Source organism: Mesoplodon densirostris, chromosome 3 (assembly GCF_025265405.1).
Source record: "Mesoplodon densirostris isolate mMesDen1 chromosome 3, mMesDen1 primary haplotype, whole genome shotgun sequence".
NCBI lineage: Eukaryota > Metazoa > Chordata > Mammalia > Artiodactyla > Ziphiidae > Mesoplodon > Mesoplodon densirostris.
The window spans coordinates 18,517,149-18,534,961 of NC_082663.1; the positions used below are offsets into that span (position 1 = coordinate 18,517,149).

General features: G+C 36.1%; 1 protein-coding gene across 2 annotated transcripts in view; it reads right to left on the reverse strand.

Annotated features, from left to right (window-relative positions):
* Window positions 1–17,813, reverse strand: part of CDH12 (cadherin 12) — a 295,800-nt gene that overhangs the window by 29,927 nt on the left and 248,060 nt on the right. For both annotated transcript variants that reach the window (XM_060091603.1, XM_060091602.1), the window contains one exon: window positions 10,947–11,200. In XM_060091603.1, coding sequence (XP_059947586.1) covers window positions 10,947–11,200 — 254 coding nt within the window. The remainder of the gene's footprint in view (window positions 1–10,946; window positions 11,201–17,813) is intronic.

A 17,813-nucleotide genomic window follows, 5' to 3' on the forward strand; every position in this document is an offset into this window, starting at 1 on the left:
CAACAGCAGTAGCAAAACCATAGAGTTTGTGTGGGAAAATATAAGCTGTTGGGAAATATGGGAAAATATCTAAAAGGCACAATAACATGAAGAAAGATAAGTGATTTAGGTCAAGGAGGGTCTCGTAAATTCTATTAAGGAGGTGGGACATGATCTTGTGGGTAATGAACACTTCAAAAGGTGTAATTAGGGTATGAGTTAAGAGTTCATCACTTTAAGGCACAGGGTAGATGTACTTGAAGGGGACAAGGATGTAAGCATTTCCTGTAGACCAGAATCTTGCCAAGAGACAAAGGTAAGAGGCTGGAAAGATATTTGATTCAATGGGTTGTGAGTAGTTGAAATAACTAGGACCATGCAGGCTGAAGGAAAGAAGACATAAAACATTCTAGCCACCTTTAATTTGATCAGGACACTCATGTGAAGCAGGTGTTAGATTTACTTGTTATGTTTCAGTGGAATACAGATAGGACAGGAAAATGGAATCTATAAAAATGAAGATTTTGGATAAGTATATCAAAGACTTTTTGATGTCAGAGCTGCACAGGGTCATAACGGGTTTCCTCAGAAAACCGTGAGCACCAGGACTAGTCAAATATTGATATCGAGGGCTTCCCTGGTGGGGCAGTGGTTGAGAGTCCGCCTGCCGATTCAGGGGACACGAGTTCGTGCCCTGGTCTGGGAGGATCCCACATGCCACAGAGCGGCTGGGCCCATGAGCCATGGCCGCTGAGCCTGCGCGTCCAGAGCCTGTGCTCCGCAACGGGAGAGGCCACAACAGTGAGAGGCCCGCATACTGCAAACAAACAAACAAACAAACAAATATTGACGTCGAAATATTTGGTGTAGATGTGGTGGAACAAATTTAAGCGTGACTAGAGAGTCTGAATGTACCTTGCAATGCTGAGATGCTGTAACTATTTTCCATATAAAATGAAATCTATTTCTCTTACCTTGCATGGAACATAATACTTTCTAATTATTGTTTCCTACTAGCACTCTGTTCTAACCTTAACAAACATATTCTACTCTGAGCTCTGCAATAAAGCCTCAGTTTTCAAATATATGCTTACTTTTTTCCTAAGCCTTATTTTTAATAATAGCTTCATTCACATACTATACAATTTCCCAATTTAAAATGAACAATTCAATCATTTTCATATATTCAAGTTGTGCAGTAGGTGGTGGGTTTTAAAACATTTTAAACTTATAGTTCAAATTTTTTTTCATTTAATTCATTCATTGGGATAAGCTCCAATTTTCTGGAAATTTCACTTCTATAGGATAAAAATTGTGATGGTGCAAGGTTTCTGGATTTTTCCTCTGCTACTTTCTTTCACATTAAGTGTATATCTTCTAGTGGAATGTTAATTCTTTTAATAATGTTACACTATATTTTTGAGTTATTTTCTTATTATCTGCTCTAGATGTTACCATAGGCAGCTTAACTTTGATTCAAATTTATACTAACTGAATTCTAATAAAATATAGAAATGTTACTCCTAGGTAGCCATGTGCTATACTATATCTATACATATATGTAATACATATATTGTTATCTATAGTACACGGATACAGTAAAAAATACAATAGAACATTGTTACTTAGTACTTTTATTATTTTATGTCTCTTAAAACTGAAAAAAATAAAGGAAAATATTTTGGGAACAGCTGAAGTTCTCCAATCCTACGGGCTCTCTTACCCTGCCTCACTGCTGCCGGCAGTGGATGGAGGCCTGATGGTCATCTCATTTTGACTCTCTGGAAGTGGAACAAGCAACATGAGGCCAGTGATTGGGCCCCATATTATCAGCCTGCCTGCGGTAGGGCCTATGTCCTGTGAGTGGAGTGGAGTGAGTGGAGGAAACTGCCAATCTCAACCACACTCACCAGGAATTTCGCTTCTGAAAACTCAGAGTTGGAGAAGATGAGAAATGCTGGCATCCTGCCCCTCCTGGTAAGATACTGTATCCCAAGATTGAGAGCTGAGGAGAGAGGAGCCATGTTTTCTCAGACATTCCATGCAGAGTCCAGAGAGAATTCTCTATCAGGCTGAGCTTGGAGATGGGGGTGGAAGGGAAGAAACAGGTCTGGGATCAAGTGCCACAGTCTCTTGATGTTCTTATCATGTTTTAATAGATCTTCTTGAATAAATCTTTCTTCATTTGCTATATGCTCTTAGGAAATTTTCCAGAGACCGTATATGATTGTAATTTTTAAAAAATAATTTTCACCATTTATGCTGTTTCACTGGGAGCATGTGTGCAGAGCTTTTCATGCTGCCATTCCTTAAGAAGAACCTCCATCCGCTTTTGGAATTCTTTTCTTCTTTTCTCATTTACTCCAATTAAACTGCATGATATTATTTAAAGCTCTTCTGCACGTATTTGCCTTGTTACAAATCTCTGCAATGAATAGGTCCTTTTCTGATGCTCATAGCACTCAATTGTTTTTCAGGTTTTGGCAAACATAAGACAGATTATATACATTTTGTGCTTGTGATTGTCTTTCTTACTCAAGGCCCTTTAAATTACTTGAGGCTACTTTATTCATCTCTGTGTTGCCAAGGACCTGGGACGTTATTTGCACGTTTTAGCATCTGCAACTTAAACACTATATTGAATCAATGCACAGATCCTATTCTTACTACCTGTATAATAGTTAAATATTTCTACTTCCAAGCCTATTTAACGTTTTAGGAATGTCTTATTTAGGACAACAAAATCTTTCTGGTTTGCTGAGGACTTTTTCAGTACTAGTGCTGAATATTCTGAGATCTAAAAAACTCCTTGGTCCCAGAAAAAACTGGGACAATTGATCACCTTACTTCTAGTTAATTCTTACAGCTTATTTTACAGTTTAGAAGTCTGAGTCAAACAGAATCTATGCACAATGAATCATTACACATCCACAGTTCATTTTAAATTTAGGTCTATCTGGTAATGTGTTTAAAAATTCAAGAACTTACTTATTGCATACATAAAATAATGTGCCTATCTCTGTTTTATCTTTCTATCTATCTAACTATCAACCAAAATCCAATATCTTAGAAGGTGAGTAAGCAGATTTCATTTATTTAGTCATTTCAGTCTAACATTGACATAGAGTTTGCATTCCATAAATCAACCACCCCTGAAAGGTGAAGAAATAGGTATAGAATTAAGAACATGAACTTTCTGGAGAAAGAACTAGGGTGATATACCGGTTCCTTCACTTACCTTGTGCAGTTGGGTTAGGAATCTCACTCCCTAATGCCTGTTCTCCTTGTCTTCTGTAAAATTTGGGAAAATAATACCTACCTAGCAATATAAATGTAGTGTGGTATAGACAGAATGAGATAAGATATATGTACCTAGGTATGGAATCATTCATGTGGGGTGTGTACATGTATGTATGTGTGTGTATATATCCTTTCCTCCCTCTCTCTTTCCACATAATTGATTATTTTGTATTATTTTTTCAATTAAAAAAAAACTCTACCTATCACACAAATGTATGCTTTGTTCTAGATCAAAGTTGCGACATATGTAGCCTTCAAATTTAAAACACCTGAACTATGAAGCCCCCCAACCCCAAACACCTGAAGTACAAACCATGGGCACAATAGCTAGGCCTTATTTCTTACAATGGTGTTTTGGTTCTCATTCACTATTTTCTGGCATCCACTTTTTATCTCCATCACCTTATGATGTTTGATAGCCCTTCCTCTGGATGTTATCCTCTTAGAAAGCTTACTGCCATCTTATCTGAACATTTTCTACTCAGTAAAACGTCTTCAGCATCTTCTTATAGCTGGTTAGACTCTTAACACTAGGTCCTGGCATTTTCCTAAGGTCCTACCTTTGTGTGACTGGCTGACCCCTGTTCCTAACTGAATGATAAACATTAGACAATAGCCATTTTCTACTGTGGTATTTTGCCCACTATAGCAATTAGGAGACATAGATAAAATGTTGCCATCAATGAACTGACAATGAAAACACTCCTACATTTCCTGGATATTTTCAGAGAAGACATGACCTGGTTGTAAAGGGTCTAGATCAGTTTCAGGAGAATCACCGTCCCAGAGTTAGCCATCACTGGTTTACTTTGGGTTTGCTACAGTCCACATTCAATCTAAGGGTAGACTGATATCTTAATTGCAACTAATCACATAACCAAGCACGACCCTATGAGGATTTCCCAAGATAGACTCCCACCCATGTCCTCCAGCTGACTTTTGTCTGTAGAAACACTTTACTCAAAGAATAAATTTAATTAGAGAAGTGAGAAAATACAGAAAGAAAGGAAAACAGTCAAGCAAGACAAAATAATAATAATACTTTGGCCATTAAACAAAGACAAGGATCTTCTGAGCCATGTCCTTTAAGCTGTTTTGCAGATACTGAAACCCCCATCAGATGGAAGAAATGAACTGCATGCTGCCCACAAACACGTATATCCCAGACTAGTTGGAACCAGAGGGTTGATAATGCTGACTCCCAATTACCTCACTACCAACCAATCAGAAAAACGTCCAAGAGCTAATCACACACCTTGCAACCCCATTCCCTCACCCTGTCTTTAAAAACCTTCCCCTGAAATCCTTCCTTGGGGCCTTTTAAGCACTAGTTGCCCTGTACTCCTTGCTTGGCTCCCTGCAATAAAGCTATTCTTTTCTACTTCACCCAAAAGTAGAGAGATTCAGTTTGGTGCTGGTGTACAGAGGCCAGGTTTCAGCAAAAGTCACAATATAATATAAACTGTCTAATTTGGTCCAACTCACCAGTTTAAATGAGTAAAACTTTTAGGTACATATTGTGTTTGACTCATGTTATACTTACTTGGTGATTAGATGAAATTCAAATTAAAAAAACAAGATGCTTAGGATAGATATATGATACAAATCTATAGTTCATAAAAGTATACACAGTGACTCTTGATAAGAAACCTGTTTTAACAATTCAATGGAAATCAAAAATTAATGCATGAACTTAAACTGTGCAGACCACTCGACAGAGAACAATTTTATTATTTTTCTGAAAATGAGTTTTCAGAAATGCCTTGAAGTTTTGTTCTCTTCATTAGGTAAACACTCCCCTTAAAATTGTTTCTTTTAATTTGCCTAATAGCTTTCTCACAATTAATGGAAAAGCTAACTTTGACCCTGTCCCAATTCTCAAACACATTTTGTAAAAATGTACTTGATGATACAGAGTACTTTAAAAGTATTACATCTCATTTTTTAAGCAATAATAATGTTAAGAGTAATGAGTCAGGTGAAGGTAGGAAATATTTTGCCCAGGTACTAATAATAGATCAAAATCTCTTTACTCTTTACTCTTTGCTAGTGTTTGTTTTTAATTTTTTTTTTGATCTGGTGGCAGATAAACAAATGAAAGTGAATTCAGTTCAATTTATTTCTGTAAACACTTTACTAAGAATTTAAGCTACATACAACACTTAGATTGTAATTGCTTCATCAACATCGCAATTAAATTGTTTTCTGAGGGATCCTAATATGTTTCTCTCAAACTTCCTTAAATAGTAGTTGCTAATTTCCTACTAGTTCCTTTTAGTTTTTTTTTTTTTTAGTTTTTTTTTAAGAGCTTCATATATGCTCTTAACAAGTAATGCATCCATCATAATCTCTCTTTTACAATGAGATTGTATCTGTAGTTGAGAATATGAAAGAAAGGCAAATCTTTTGTTGTTTATTTGTATGCACTGGAAAAATAGCATTCTTAAAACTGAGCAATATGAAAACAAAAAACCCAATTAAAAATGGATCGAAGACCTTAACAAACATCTTACCAAAGAAGATATATTGATACAAATGGCAAATAAGCACATGAAAAGATGCTCCACATCATATGTTATCTGGGAAATGCAAATTGAAACAATGATAAAGTACCACTACACACTTAATAGAAAGGCCAAAATCCAGAACACCAGCAACACCAAATGCTGTCAAGGATGTGAAGCAACAGGCGCTCTCATTCATTGATGGTGGGAGTGCCCAATGACACAGCCACCTTGGAAGACAGTCTCGTGGTCTCTTACAAATCTCAACATACTCTTGCCATCTGATCCAGTAATTGCACTCATTGGTATTGACACACAGGAGCTGACAATTTATGTCCAGGTTAAAAACCTGTAGATGGATATTTATACAGCTTTATTAGTAATTCCTAGGACTTAAAGAACACTCAAGATGTTCAGTAGGTGAGAGGATAAATAAACTGTAGTACATGCTGACAACAGAATACATTTTAGCAGTAAAAAAAATGAGCTATCAAACTATGACAAGATATGGAGAAAAGTTTATGTAAATAGTAAGAGAAAGATGCCAACTGAAAAGGCTACATACTGTATGACTCCAACTATATGACATTCTGGAAAGGCTAAACTATGGAGACAGTGAAAAGGTCAGGAATTGGTGTGGGGAGGGATAAACAGAGCTCAGAGGATTTTTAAGGAAGTGAAAATACTCTGTATGATATTACAATGATGGATACGTGTCATAATAAATATATTCATAGGCTGTACAATGCACCAGGAATGAATCCTGAAGTTAACTATAGACTTTGAATGATTATGATGTGAATGTAGGTTCATCACTGCAATAAATGTATCCCTCCAGTGGGGGATACTGCTAAAGGGGGAGGCTATGTATGTGTGGTGGCAACAGGCATATGAGAAATCTCTGTATCTTCTCTCAATTTTTCTGTGAACCTAATCTTATCTAAAAAATATACAATCTATAAAAATTATTTTAAATAAAACATTTTATACTGATACCTCATTTAATTCTTACAAAAATCTTGTTAAATAGGAGAAAAATAGAGAGCGAGCAAGTTTTCAAGTTTTTAATTTTTACCATTTCATTTAACTAATATTTAAAGTAAATTATATATGTTGCTCTAGGATATCACTTGATAAGTGGGGCCTCTGTTTCTTCTCATTCTCTAAGCTTGTTTTGTATTTGAGCTTAGGTTTTTGTCCACAAAACAAGATTTCTGGTGTATTAGAAAGGGCCTTCAAATGAAAATCAGCTACTCTGATAGCTTCCTAATCCACGATGAAAAAAATCAATTTCAAGTGATACGAAAATGTTTCCAAAAGTGCATTGAACAGACCAGGTACGGAATATAAGATAATTTTAAGTGAGACTCATTTAGACATTTATGTTTTAACAACCAGTTATTAATTATTTTATGTATTACTTTTTACTTATGATAATTGATAATGGTTTTCTATGTATTAATCAATTTCATGACTTGATTTTATGTGATGGGTTTTGGTTAGACATATCATCAAACAAAAGAGGTAACTTGAAAAATAAACCATTCAATTGTTCTACTAAATACTATAATAATTTACACATGGACATTTATATACATAAAATAGATTTTAGTTTACATTATTAGTCTCTTATCCAACCCATCTTAAATGGAGTAGGTTTAGAATGGATTTGTCTATTTTCTCCTTTTATACAGAAAAATACTTTGATTAAATTTTGTTTTGAAATTCATTCATAGGATAACTAAGATTTTTAAACGTTTGGAACAAAAGAAAAATAACACATACTGAGCAGAATTATCCACTGAAATCTCTTTGTAACTTAAATCACTTATATCCAAAACAAATATTAATTTCTGATGTAACTGAATAGTCACCTGTTTTAAATTTCATTTCTTAAGAGACTGTCCCCACCTCACTAATGGTAGGTACACTCATTACACTCCTATTGGACTCACTATAAATCATTCCCATGAACTATATAATAAGAATGTCAAAGGATATAGAATATTAGAGTCAGGAAATCAGTTCATCTAAAGGCAAAGGCTAGAAAAGCAAAGAAAACAATAACTAGAAATTAAGCTCAGGACAAGAGGGGACAGGATATGGTATATTTGGGGGCATTACACCTAACTGAACCTTTCTTCTAAGGTTTTGAAATCCTTGGTTAATGTCATTGCTTTCTGGCTCTTTGTTGTGCTCAGTGATGATGAAGTAATAATATTTATAAAATACCCAGTGGTGTGGAATAAGCTAATCTTAAATTAATACCTTCCACAATAACCCTATGAAAAGGGTAATGCAAAACAGTAAATGCAGTAAAGCAAAGGAAAACAAAACCAACAGAGCATACCTACAGATGCCAAGTAATTTGTCATTTTTGATGCTTATTTTTATAACATATTTTTACTATCATTCTTAAGTGAGCAAACATGTTTTCAGACCAAGAAGAGACGATCCATACCCCACATTCCTCAACTGACATGATTCAAGTTTATTGTTCACTCCAAGAACATGAAAGTAAGACAACTTTCATGTTGATTCAAAAGCTCCTCTGTCTTTTGACAACCCCTCACGGGGATCAATTAAATCCATCTCTGTCTACAGCTTCAATGAGTCAGGCTGCTGCCCATTAGAAAAAAGACTGGGGATACTATTTCATTTCACATAAAGTAGCACTTGTCAGACACTAGTTTCTGTGACATCAAAAACAAACAAACAAACAGATAAGGAAAATAGGCTTGTAGCTGGAGAATTTCCCTAAAATGTAGCCTTCCTTTATTCTTCACACCAGGTTCTTGATCTAATAATTTTCTTATATTTAGAAGTTTGTAATTCTCACCTTACCTTTACCAGGTGGTATTTTTTTACTTGTCAACTCTCCGATTTTTTGGTTTTAAAGTATTTCATTAAAATAATATTTAATTAAAATAATATTCATACCTCGACCACATCATGCTATTATCAGTATTCAAAATAGAACATATGGACTTCCCTGGTGGTTAAGAATCTGCCTGCCAGTGCAGGGGGTACAGGTTTGAGCCCTGGTCCAAGAAGATCCCACATGCAGTGGAGCAACTAAGCCCGTGCACCACAACTACTGAGCCTGTGCTCTAGAACCCACGAGTCACAACTACTGAGCCCTCATGTCACAACTACTGAGCCTGTGCTCTAGAGCCTGCAAGCCACAATTACTTCAGTCCACATGCCTAGAGCCTGGGCTTCACAACAAGAGAAGCCACTACAATGAGAAGCCCATGCACCACAATGAAGAGTAGCCCGTGCTCGTCACAACTAGGGAAAGCCCACACACAGCAATGAAGACCCAATGCAGTCAATAAAATAAAATAAAATAAAAATAAAGGAAAATGTAAAAATAGTACATATAGTAAATTAAACAACTTAGTATGTTCCCTAAGATATTGTTTCCCACTATGTCTCACAATTCTCATTTATTGAACTGTAGAGAATTTCAATCCATGTTTATTTACCTTTTTATTACTTTTTTACAACCTTCGATATTTCTTCCATTCTGTTTACATTCTTGAAATTACCTGTGAATCTACTCAGCAGGCATTTTCCACTTTCACATTGACCCGCAGCACACTCAGGGTATTCAGGAGCAAGATTGATGAATGATGACAGATTAATGTACAATAACTACTAACGTAGCAGATTCTTGAGAATGCCCTTGTGAACACGGGTAATAAATAGACTTCTCTGGAGTTTAACTGACAGTGAATCATGCTGTAATATGAGCATGTAGAACAACTTGAACCCAATGAGGAAATGAGCCAGCATTCAACCTGACATGTAGGGGCACTCAGTAATTGCTATTTTTCTTCACTTTCCCAAGACAAATGTGCTTTTTTAGTTCTCTCTTGATCACAGACATGCTTCAAGAAGGAAAGTGTTCAGGCTACTTTGGGGGGTGGATTCAGACAAATACAAAGAGCAGAGCTTTCATGCTCTCAAACCATATCCTGAATTTTTTCTCTATGCTAAGAATGTGTTGAAGCTACCACTGAAAGGATGATGCTTTTTTTTTTTTTTTTTTTTTACTATTAATTACCCTATGGCTTAAAATCTTGTAGGATATATGTCTATGTATTTTTCCTATGTTGACCGAGTGGTGTTTTGCTTTAAAAGCCTACTTAATGTGTTCTTTGGTTGTGATTTTGCCTGCTATAAGCTTCAACACTTTAGAGTTAGAAGATTTGGAACAAATCGCACGTTTCTCTCTCTCTCTCCTTTTAGTTCGCACCTGCTAATCCCAGATCCCAGTCCTTACTTCCCCCACACCCCCTCCCCATCGGCAAGCACAACATCTGTGAGTCTGTTCCTGTTTTGTACATATGTTCATTTCTTCCTTCCCCCCCACCCCCCAGTTCTTGTAGGCATGTGGGCACCTGGCAGGGATTAAGCATACAGAGGAAGCAAAGTTGAATCAGAACAAGTCTCAAAATACGTTGTAGGATCGATTTATAAGGGAGGAAAGGGGAATCCCACCACGTTTCAGCAATGAAAGTGTCATTTATGGAGGGGGGTGTATCTTCTTACTCTTGCTTATTCCATCAGTTGCTTTGTTGACTCACTACCAAGCAGCCTTATGCCAGTGAGGAACTCCTTGCCAAGTCTGGGCTTTGAGCAACTCCACAATGTCTCTTATCTTAAGACTGACTCTAATTGTGTTTCCATCATCATGTACAACTTCCACAGTGAAAAAATGAGCTGCAAATTTAAAATGGTAAAACCATTTTTTTCAAGCACTAACTTTGGGTAAGAGACAGAGATTTTAGAATAATTGAAAAATGTATTATATATCTATGATATTTCAGGCACTGTGAAAGTACCTTAATATTGTCATTCATGAGAATCATCCTTTTAGGCTTACTATTAAATCCCTTTTGTGGATAAAAAAATTGAGGTTGACTAGCATGAGTGACAAGCCCAACATCAGGTCACTACTAAACCCTGTTACAAGGATTGATATCAGATGTTTTCGTTCAAATCCTATGTTTTCTCTTCTATTCTTATACTTACTCTGTAAAGTGATTCCATTTTCAAGCATTGTATTCTCTAAATAATTCATGCAAGCCTGGTCAGAGTGTTGCTTTATTTTCTTTCTCTTTCTGACACAGAAAAGTAAACGTTTCTTTTTCTTACCTTACAGCACTGCTGCCGACATCGAGGTCTTGGGCAGTGACGGCGCCAATGATGGTCCCCACTGGAGTGTCTTCGTAAACCTCCATGGTGTAGAGGGGCTTGCTGAAAACCGGCGGCTCGCCCACATCCAGCACGCTGATCTTCACTGTGGCAGTGTCCTTAAAAGGGCCCGCAGAGTGAAACCGGTGGTCAAGGTGCAGGTTGGAGGCCTCTACTTTAAAAGTATAAGCCTTCTTTGTTTCAAAATCCAATGGCTGTAGCGAGGACAAATCAAAAGTGAGGAGATACATTCATATAGGATGTGGCAACGATGGCAGACAGTTATTTGCAAGTTAATATCAAATGGTCATTTTCCTTTAATAATTAGTGGGTAAGGGAAGGACAAGTTAAACATTTTAAGAAAAGAGTCGACCAGTTGTAGAAGTGTCTGGGTAACTTGTAAATGTCATCAGCTGCATACATTTAAATGACATATACACACATATGTGCTAGATAGGGCTTATTCCTTTCACGTGAGTGGTTACAACTGCAGGAGATCAAGTACTTATTAAGGATGCTCTTATCCAGTACTGACATCTGGTGGAATTAAGCAGTAATTAAAAATACAACAAAATTGAAATGATACTTTTAGATTCCAGCTAAAAATTTGGTGTAGCAAACTATGTATTTTTCTTGGACAATTTTTATTATTTTGACAATAATAGCCTTTTTTATTGAATACTTTTGAATGTCTAGGTATTTTTGCTGCCAAGGACCATATCCAGAGTTTTGGTCCTTTGTGTTGTCAACATTACACATAGAATTAGTAGGCACGGTAATGCATGATCAGGATATATGACCAAGAATTAAGGCTTTGAACATATAGGATTAAAGAACAACATGAGACAGAATATTTGGATGTAATTTGTCCTTGGAGTCACTGATTCTTGATTTTTCACTTTACACCGCTTATATTTACCTTTTTCTGAATATTAGTTTTATGTCCCCAATAACTGGAAATATTATATTGCAGAAATATGATGTTGCTGTAGTGCTTTATTAAAATGAAAACTTTAAGGTCACTGGCTGTGACTTCTAATCACGTATGACAAACTAAGACATGAAATTAACATTAACATAGTTAATTAACATAGTGATTTTCTGGGACCTTTAGAAGTTTCTGTTTTCTAACTTAATTCCCTCTGGTATGACTCCCATTATGTGCTAATTGTTGTGTCAACACATCTCTTTTTTGCTTCAGTACACATGGGTGAAATAAAGCGGGTATATCTCTCTCTTTTAAGGACAAGATTGCTGTTTTATGCATTTTCTGTGAAGAAGGGAAAAGAAAAGAAAGAAAATCACTGTGAAATCCTTAAAAGCTCACAAATCACTAAATTTATTATAGCAAACAGTAACACTTCTTGGACATGACATTAAGTTTCTTTCACAGTAATTTTCACTCAAGGGAATCTATCTTTATCTTCCCTGTAGTCGTTCCCCTTATTTTGTTTAGTTCATCCAATTTATATTCATGTATTTCTTTGCCTTGGACTCAATGATTTCTTTTAGTTTTTATATTTTTATTTATTCAGCTCATACCTGTTTACATACAATACTGATTTTCTTCAATTTCTGTCTTCTTCTTGCTAAGACTTTTCACTTGTCTTAAAGCAATATAAGTAAAGCTATTGGCTAATATGTCACGGTTGATATTGGGGCTGTTGATTAAACAGATAGAAACATAATATCTGGAAAAAGAGATGATGATGCTACTGTTTTGATCAGCCCACAGTATGACTACAGTGTTTTGTTAAAGGATCGGGCTCAAGAAAAGACAACCAATTGCCAGAAGAGGGTAACAAAATATTATTCAAACCAAAAATGCAAAACTGTTACAATTACTGGGAATGTCTATCCTGGAATGAAGACGACAGAGACAAAAAAAGGATAAACCTTTTCAAATATTGAATATCAGTTAGGGTTATTCTATAAGTCTCTCAATGGGGAATTAACAATAATTTAAATTATTAAACATGGCAACTTTAAGCTAAAAAATGAAGAAATCTCTAACAAATGAAACCGTTCAAAACTAAATTAATTTTAAAAAGTGTTGATGCCTACATGGTGGTAAGACCTGGGATACATTCCAGGAGGACAGAAAGAGGCAAAGATAAATAAGGTTTGCCATCTTGTTTAATGACTGAGTTGTTTGAAGAAGTAGTAAGTCCCCCATCATTTGATGTATTCAAGAGAAATCAGACGCCATAAGAGATACCTGAGTGATATATAATTTATAAGCTGTACAAGGTAGTTTAAGTTAAAGAACATATAGAAATATACTTCGTGTTTTGTATACTCTACATGCTCGATGAATGTTAAACAATATAATTTTGCTCATAGTTATCCCTAACTTCTAGTGTAAGACGATATTGACTTTATCACCTCGGGTCCTTTTTCCTAGAAGGCTATTTGAGCTGCTCTGGCTGATACTTATCCCCTTCTTTGGCCCAGAATTAACTTCTCTTAAAATGTAGAAATTAGTACCAATTGTTCTTCCTTTCCCTCTCTACTTCTCCTAGACATCGGAATGCTTCTGATTGTCTGTAGGATTAGGCAAATTCTTTCTAGACAAGATCTCATTTTTTTTTTACCTAGTTAATTAACATGTCACTGCTCTCTGATTGACTTGACACCCCACTTTGGAGTCCATTTCAAACCCAGGAATGAAGGGAGAATTCCAAAACGTTTTCTACATTTTGTTTTAGGAGATTAGACATAATCTATGCCTTTATTTATTTATTTATTTATTTATTTTTGTGGTACACGAGCCTCTCACTGTTGTGGCCTCTCCCGTTGTGGAGCACAGACTCCGGACACGCAGGCTCAGCGGCCATGGCTCACGGGCCCAGCCGCTCCACGGCATGTGGGATCCTCCTGGACCGGGGCATGAACCCGTGTCCCCTGCATTGGCAGGTGGACTCTCAACCACCGCGCCACCAGGGAAGCCCTAATCTATGCCTTTTAAGAACTCCTGACCTGCCACAGTAGACAAATATTTAGTAGGCAGGGTGATAAAGAGTGAGATGAAAGAAACTTTCTGTACATACAGATATTCTTTTATGACTGAAAAGTTATCTCCTGCAGTGATCAAACAACTGAAGAAAATTGTAGGATAAATGTCACAATAATATCCTAGAGGGCCTTACCTCTTTGTGACCCTAGCCATTAGGCAATGCCATTGTATAAAACTGGACAGCTCAGAAAGAGCAAAAAAAAAAAAAAAAAAATCAATACCATTCTCTCTCTAGTTGACTTTATCTGACTCATCTGACAGACTACCCTCCACTCTTTGTGGAGGGGGTGGTGTGGGATGGTGCTGAGGAATGAAATTCATCTAACTTTGCAATGAACAAAAATCTTATTATTTGAAATAAGTATAGAAAAAAACAGGATTTTTTATTATTGTTAGGAAATGAATCATATTCCATAACAGAAATCCATTATTATGAAGTGGAACTAATTTAGCTCTCACACAATAAATAGACAATTTCGTGGTACTGCTTGGGGTGCATTCAATTTTATGAACCTTTCTAGAAAAGTAAGAAAATGATTGATTAAATAGAATTTAGTTGAGTAGTTCCTTTCTCCTCAGGATGTTTTGATAAAAAAAGGTTATTGAAACCAGAATTTTCAGGAAACAATTCATATCGTAGGGAGTTGTATGGTAAGAAGCCTAAACTGTTGAAGAAATGGAGGGACTTCCCTGGTGGTGCAGTGATTAAGACTCCGTGCTCCCAAAGCAGAGGGTCCAGGTTCAATCCCTGGTCAGGGAACTAGACCACATGCCTGCTGCCTCTAAGAGTTCGCATGCTGCATCTAAGGAGCCCACCTGCTGCAACTAAGGGTCTGGCGAGCCAAAACTAAGACCTGGAACAACCAAATAAACAAAAATAAATGAATGAATTAAAAAAAGAAATGGAGTAGGATATATTTAATTGTTCAATTGGGCAATATATAATCTTTTTGATTCTTTGTTTTTAGCCACTTTCTCTGCTTTTACTTTGCTGAGGTCCAGGTCATGAAAAACTACATAAAATATTAAAGTACCAAAGTATTTTTTCATTTCAAAGAGGGATGAGCAATTTTTGGCATAAAATACAAAAGAATAATTCCCTGGGCTCTTCCAGGCTTCATCACATTTCCAGATAAGGTTGAGTGAAAATGGATAGCTAGAGTTATATTTTGAGGAATTTGGAAAGCAGCTTTGGTAGACAGAATTCCCAAGGTGTCCCCAAGATTCTCACCCCCAAGGACAAGATAATCTCTTCTATAATCTCTTGTATAATTTGCTGCCCTTGAGTGTGTGATGGGCCTCTGAACTGAATGGGCTATCACCCCATGAATTTGTTAAGTTTTATGGAAAAATAAATGATTGAAATATGATCAGGGTCTTTAATCACTTAACATTCAGTTAATTACAAGGGAGATTTTGCTTGAAGGGTCTGATGTAATCACGTGAGCCTTGATAGAAGGAGGTGCTACAGATAGTCTCCTCCTGGCCTTGAAGAAGTAAATTTGTGATGTAGGAGCCCACCAGACAAGTGCCTGGGGTGCCTCTGGGAGCTGAGATTGGATCCTGACCAACAGCCAGCAAAAAAGTAGGGCCCGCAGTCATAAAGCCATAAAGAAATGAGTTCTGCCAAAACAAGTAATCTTGGAAAAAAATTCTGTGCCTCAGATCAGTCACAGCAGTGGCCTACACCTTGATTTCAGCCCAGACTGGAAGACCGTGAGCAGAAGACTCACTTATACTATGCTCTGACCCACAACTGCTTGTGCTTTCATCGCTCTTTACTTTCTGCTCTTCTCTACTGGTTCATTTTTTATGATGAACATGTACCATTTTCACCATCACAGTAGAGTCCTCACTCTTAACAAAATGTATCCTTTAGGAATGACTCTACTCTCTCAGTCATATCATAGGTCTTAACAGTCAATGGAAAGGAAAATTGTCAATGAACCCAAATAACTGAAGGCTGTAAATGTATCTGAAAGAAAAGATGCTTTTCAAGACAAGAAACAAGGAAGCAGATTTATACCAGGCTGAACAAAGATAAAAAGACACTAGGAACAAGCTTTTGTAAGGGAGGTTTATGATACGAGGCTAAACTATAAAGATAAGACTTTCAGATCAAGCATCATTTTAAAGGAAAATCAAGTTCCTCAAACTTAATTTTTTTTAACAATACAGTAGTCAATTCATTTATTCCTTGCTAGACTTTCCTATTAGCTAATAAATTAGTCTAAAACTCTACCAATGGGCTTCCCTGGTGGTGCAGTGTTTAAGAGTCCTCCTGCAGATGCAGGGGACACAGGTTCGTGCCCAGGTCCAGGAGGATCCTACATGCCGTGGAGCAGCTGGGCCCATGAGCCATGGCCACTGGGCCTGCGCATCCGGAACCTGTGTTTCACAATGGGAGGGGCCACAGTGGTGAGAGGCCCGCGTACCGCAAAAAAAAAAAAAAAAAACTCTACCACTACTCGTCTCATATTAAATAATCCATAGATGATGTCTGTACCTACTTCTTTAATTGATTTATTCAAGTTAATTTAATTCTGCATAAATTGAATCAAATATTTGATTAGATTTTATTTTGTCACAGTAGGAATTGAGGATATCTTGATTCATGAGTTAAATGAAGTCCTTTTTTTTTTTTTTTTTTTTTAGAGAGTGGGAGAGCCAGAACGAATAATAAGTAAATAATACTTTTCAGTTAGTGGTAAGATTTATGAGGAAAATAGTATAATGGGACATAAGATAAATAAGCAAATGGTAGCATCCCAAGTGGTAATAAGTGCTATGGAAAAATCCAAAACTTGGAAGACAGATGTGTATTGTGTGTGTCAGGGGTAGATGGGGAAGAAAGCGTGCGTGTTTATGTGAGAGGAAGCTATGGGAGTGTCTGGTATATCCCGTCATCACTGAGGAAGAAACTCAACTCAGTTTCAAACATACACAAAATATCAAGCAGTTATTTGATGGATAAAAGTTGTCACATTATCAGATGAGAATGCCCCTATCATAAAGGTGAAACAGTGAAATGTAGCCATTTTTAAAACGTAGATTTTAGTTTGGACAAATTTTAACAGTATTTCAGTTCTAAAATTTTAAAAGCTTAAACGAACAATAAAATTACTAGACAAAATGTGTCTGTCAAATAAAAATATTAAAATGAAGAAAACATATAATTAATATACCTTATCTCTAAAATTTTTTTTTACAGAACTATTTACTAGAAATGAATTTAATTTTTCTGTGGTCAAGTTATCAACTCCAGGTTTTTGTACAGAACTTCAAATTTTTGATAATTTTAATGAATTAACTTAAGAATCATGACATCGTTTCTAAGCCATATTTCAGTGACAATAATTTTTAGAACAAATTCAGTAACTAAGATAAAACAAAATAAAAAAGAATTGGAAGAACATCTAGTGCTTTTATTTGAGGGCTTGTGGTGATATTTTCCCTAAGAAAGAAAAGATTTCATCAACTGTTACAAATGCCTAAGCAAGATATATGTTTTATAGGCACATGCAGTGTAAGTCATGACCATCGTGGGAGGGGGAATTCTTTGTAACTTCTTGAATGTCCACTCTCACACTTTACCTCTAATATATATATTGTTCTTCACAATAGTTGAAAGTATATGCTTTTAAAATATGTTCTATAATTTACTGCAAGTTGTGTAGTCTTGAAAAATTTACTTTTCTCCAATGAGCTTCATATTTCTCATTTATATAATCAGTAAAGCAATATTTTTCTAAATACTTTAAAAACATGTTGAACTCTGCATGGTATGTGAATACTAAGAAAAGTATTTCATC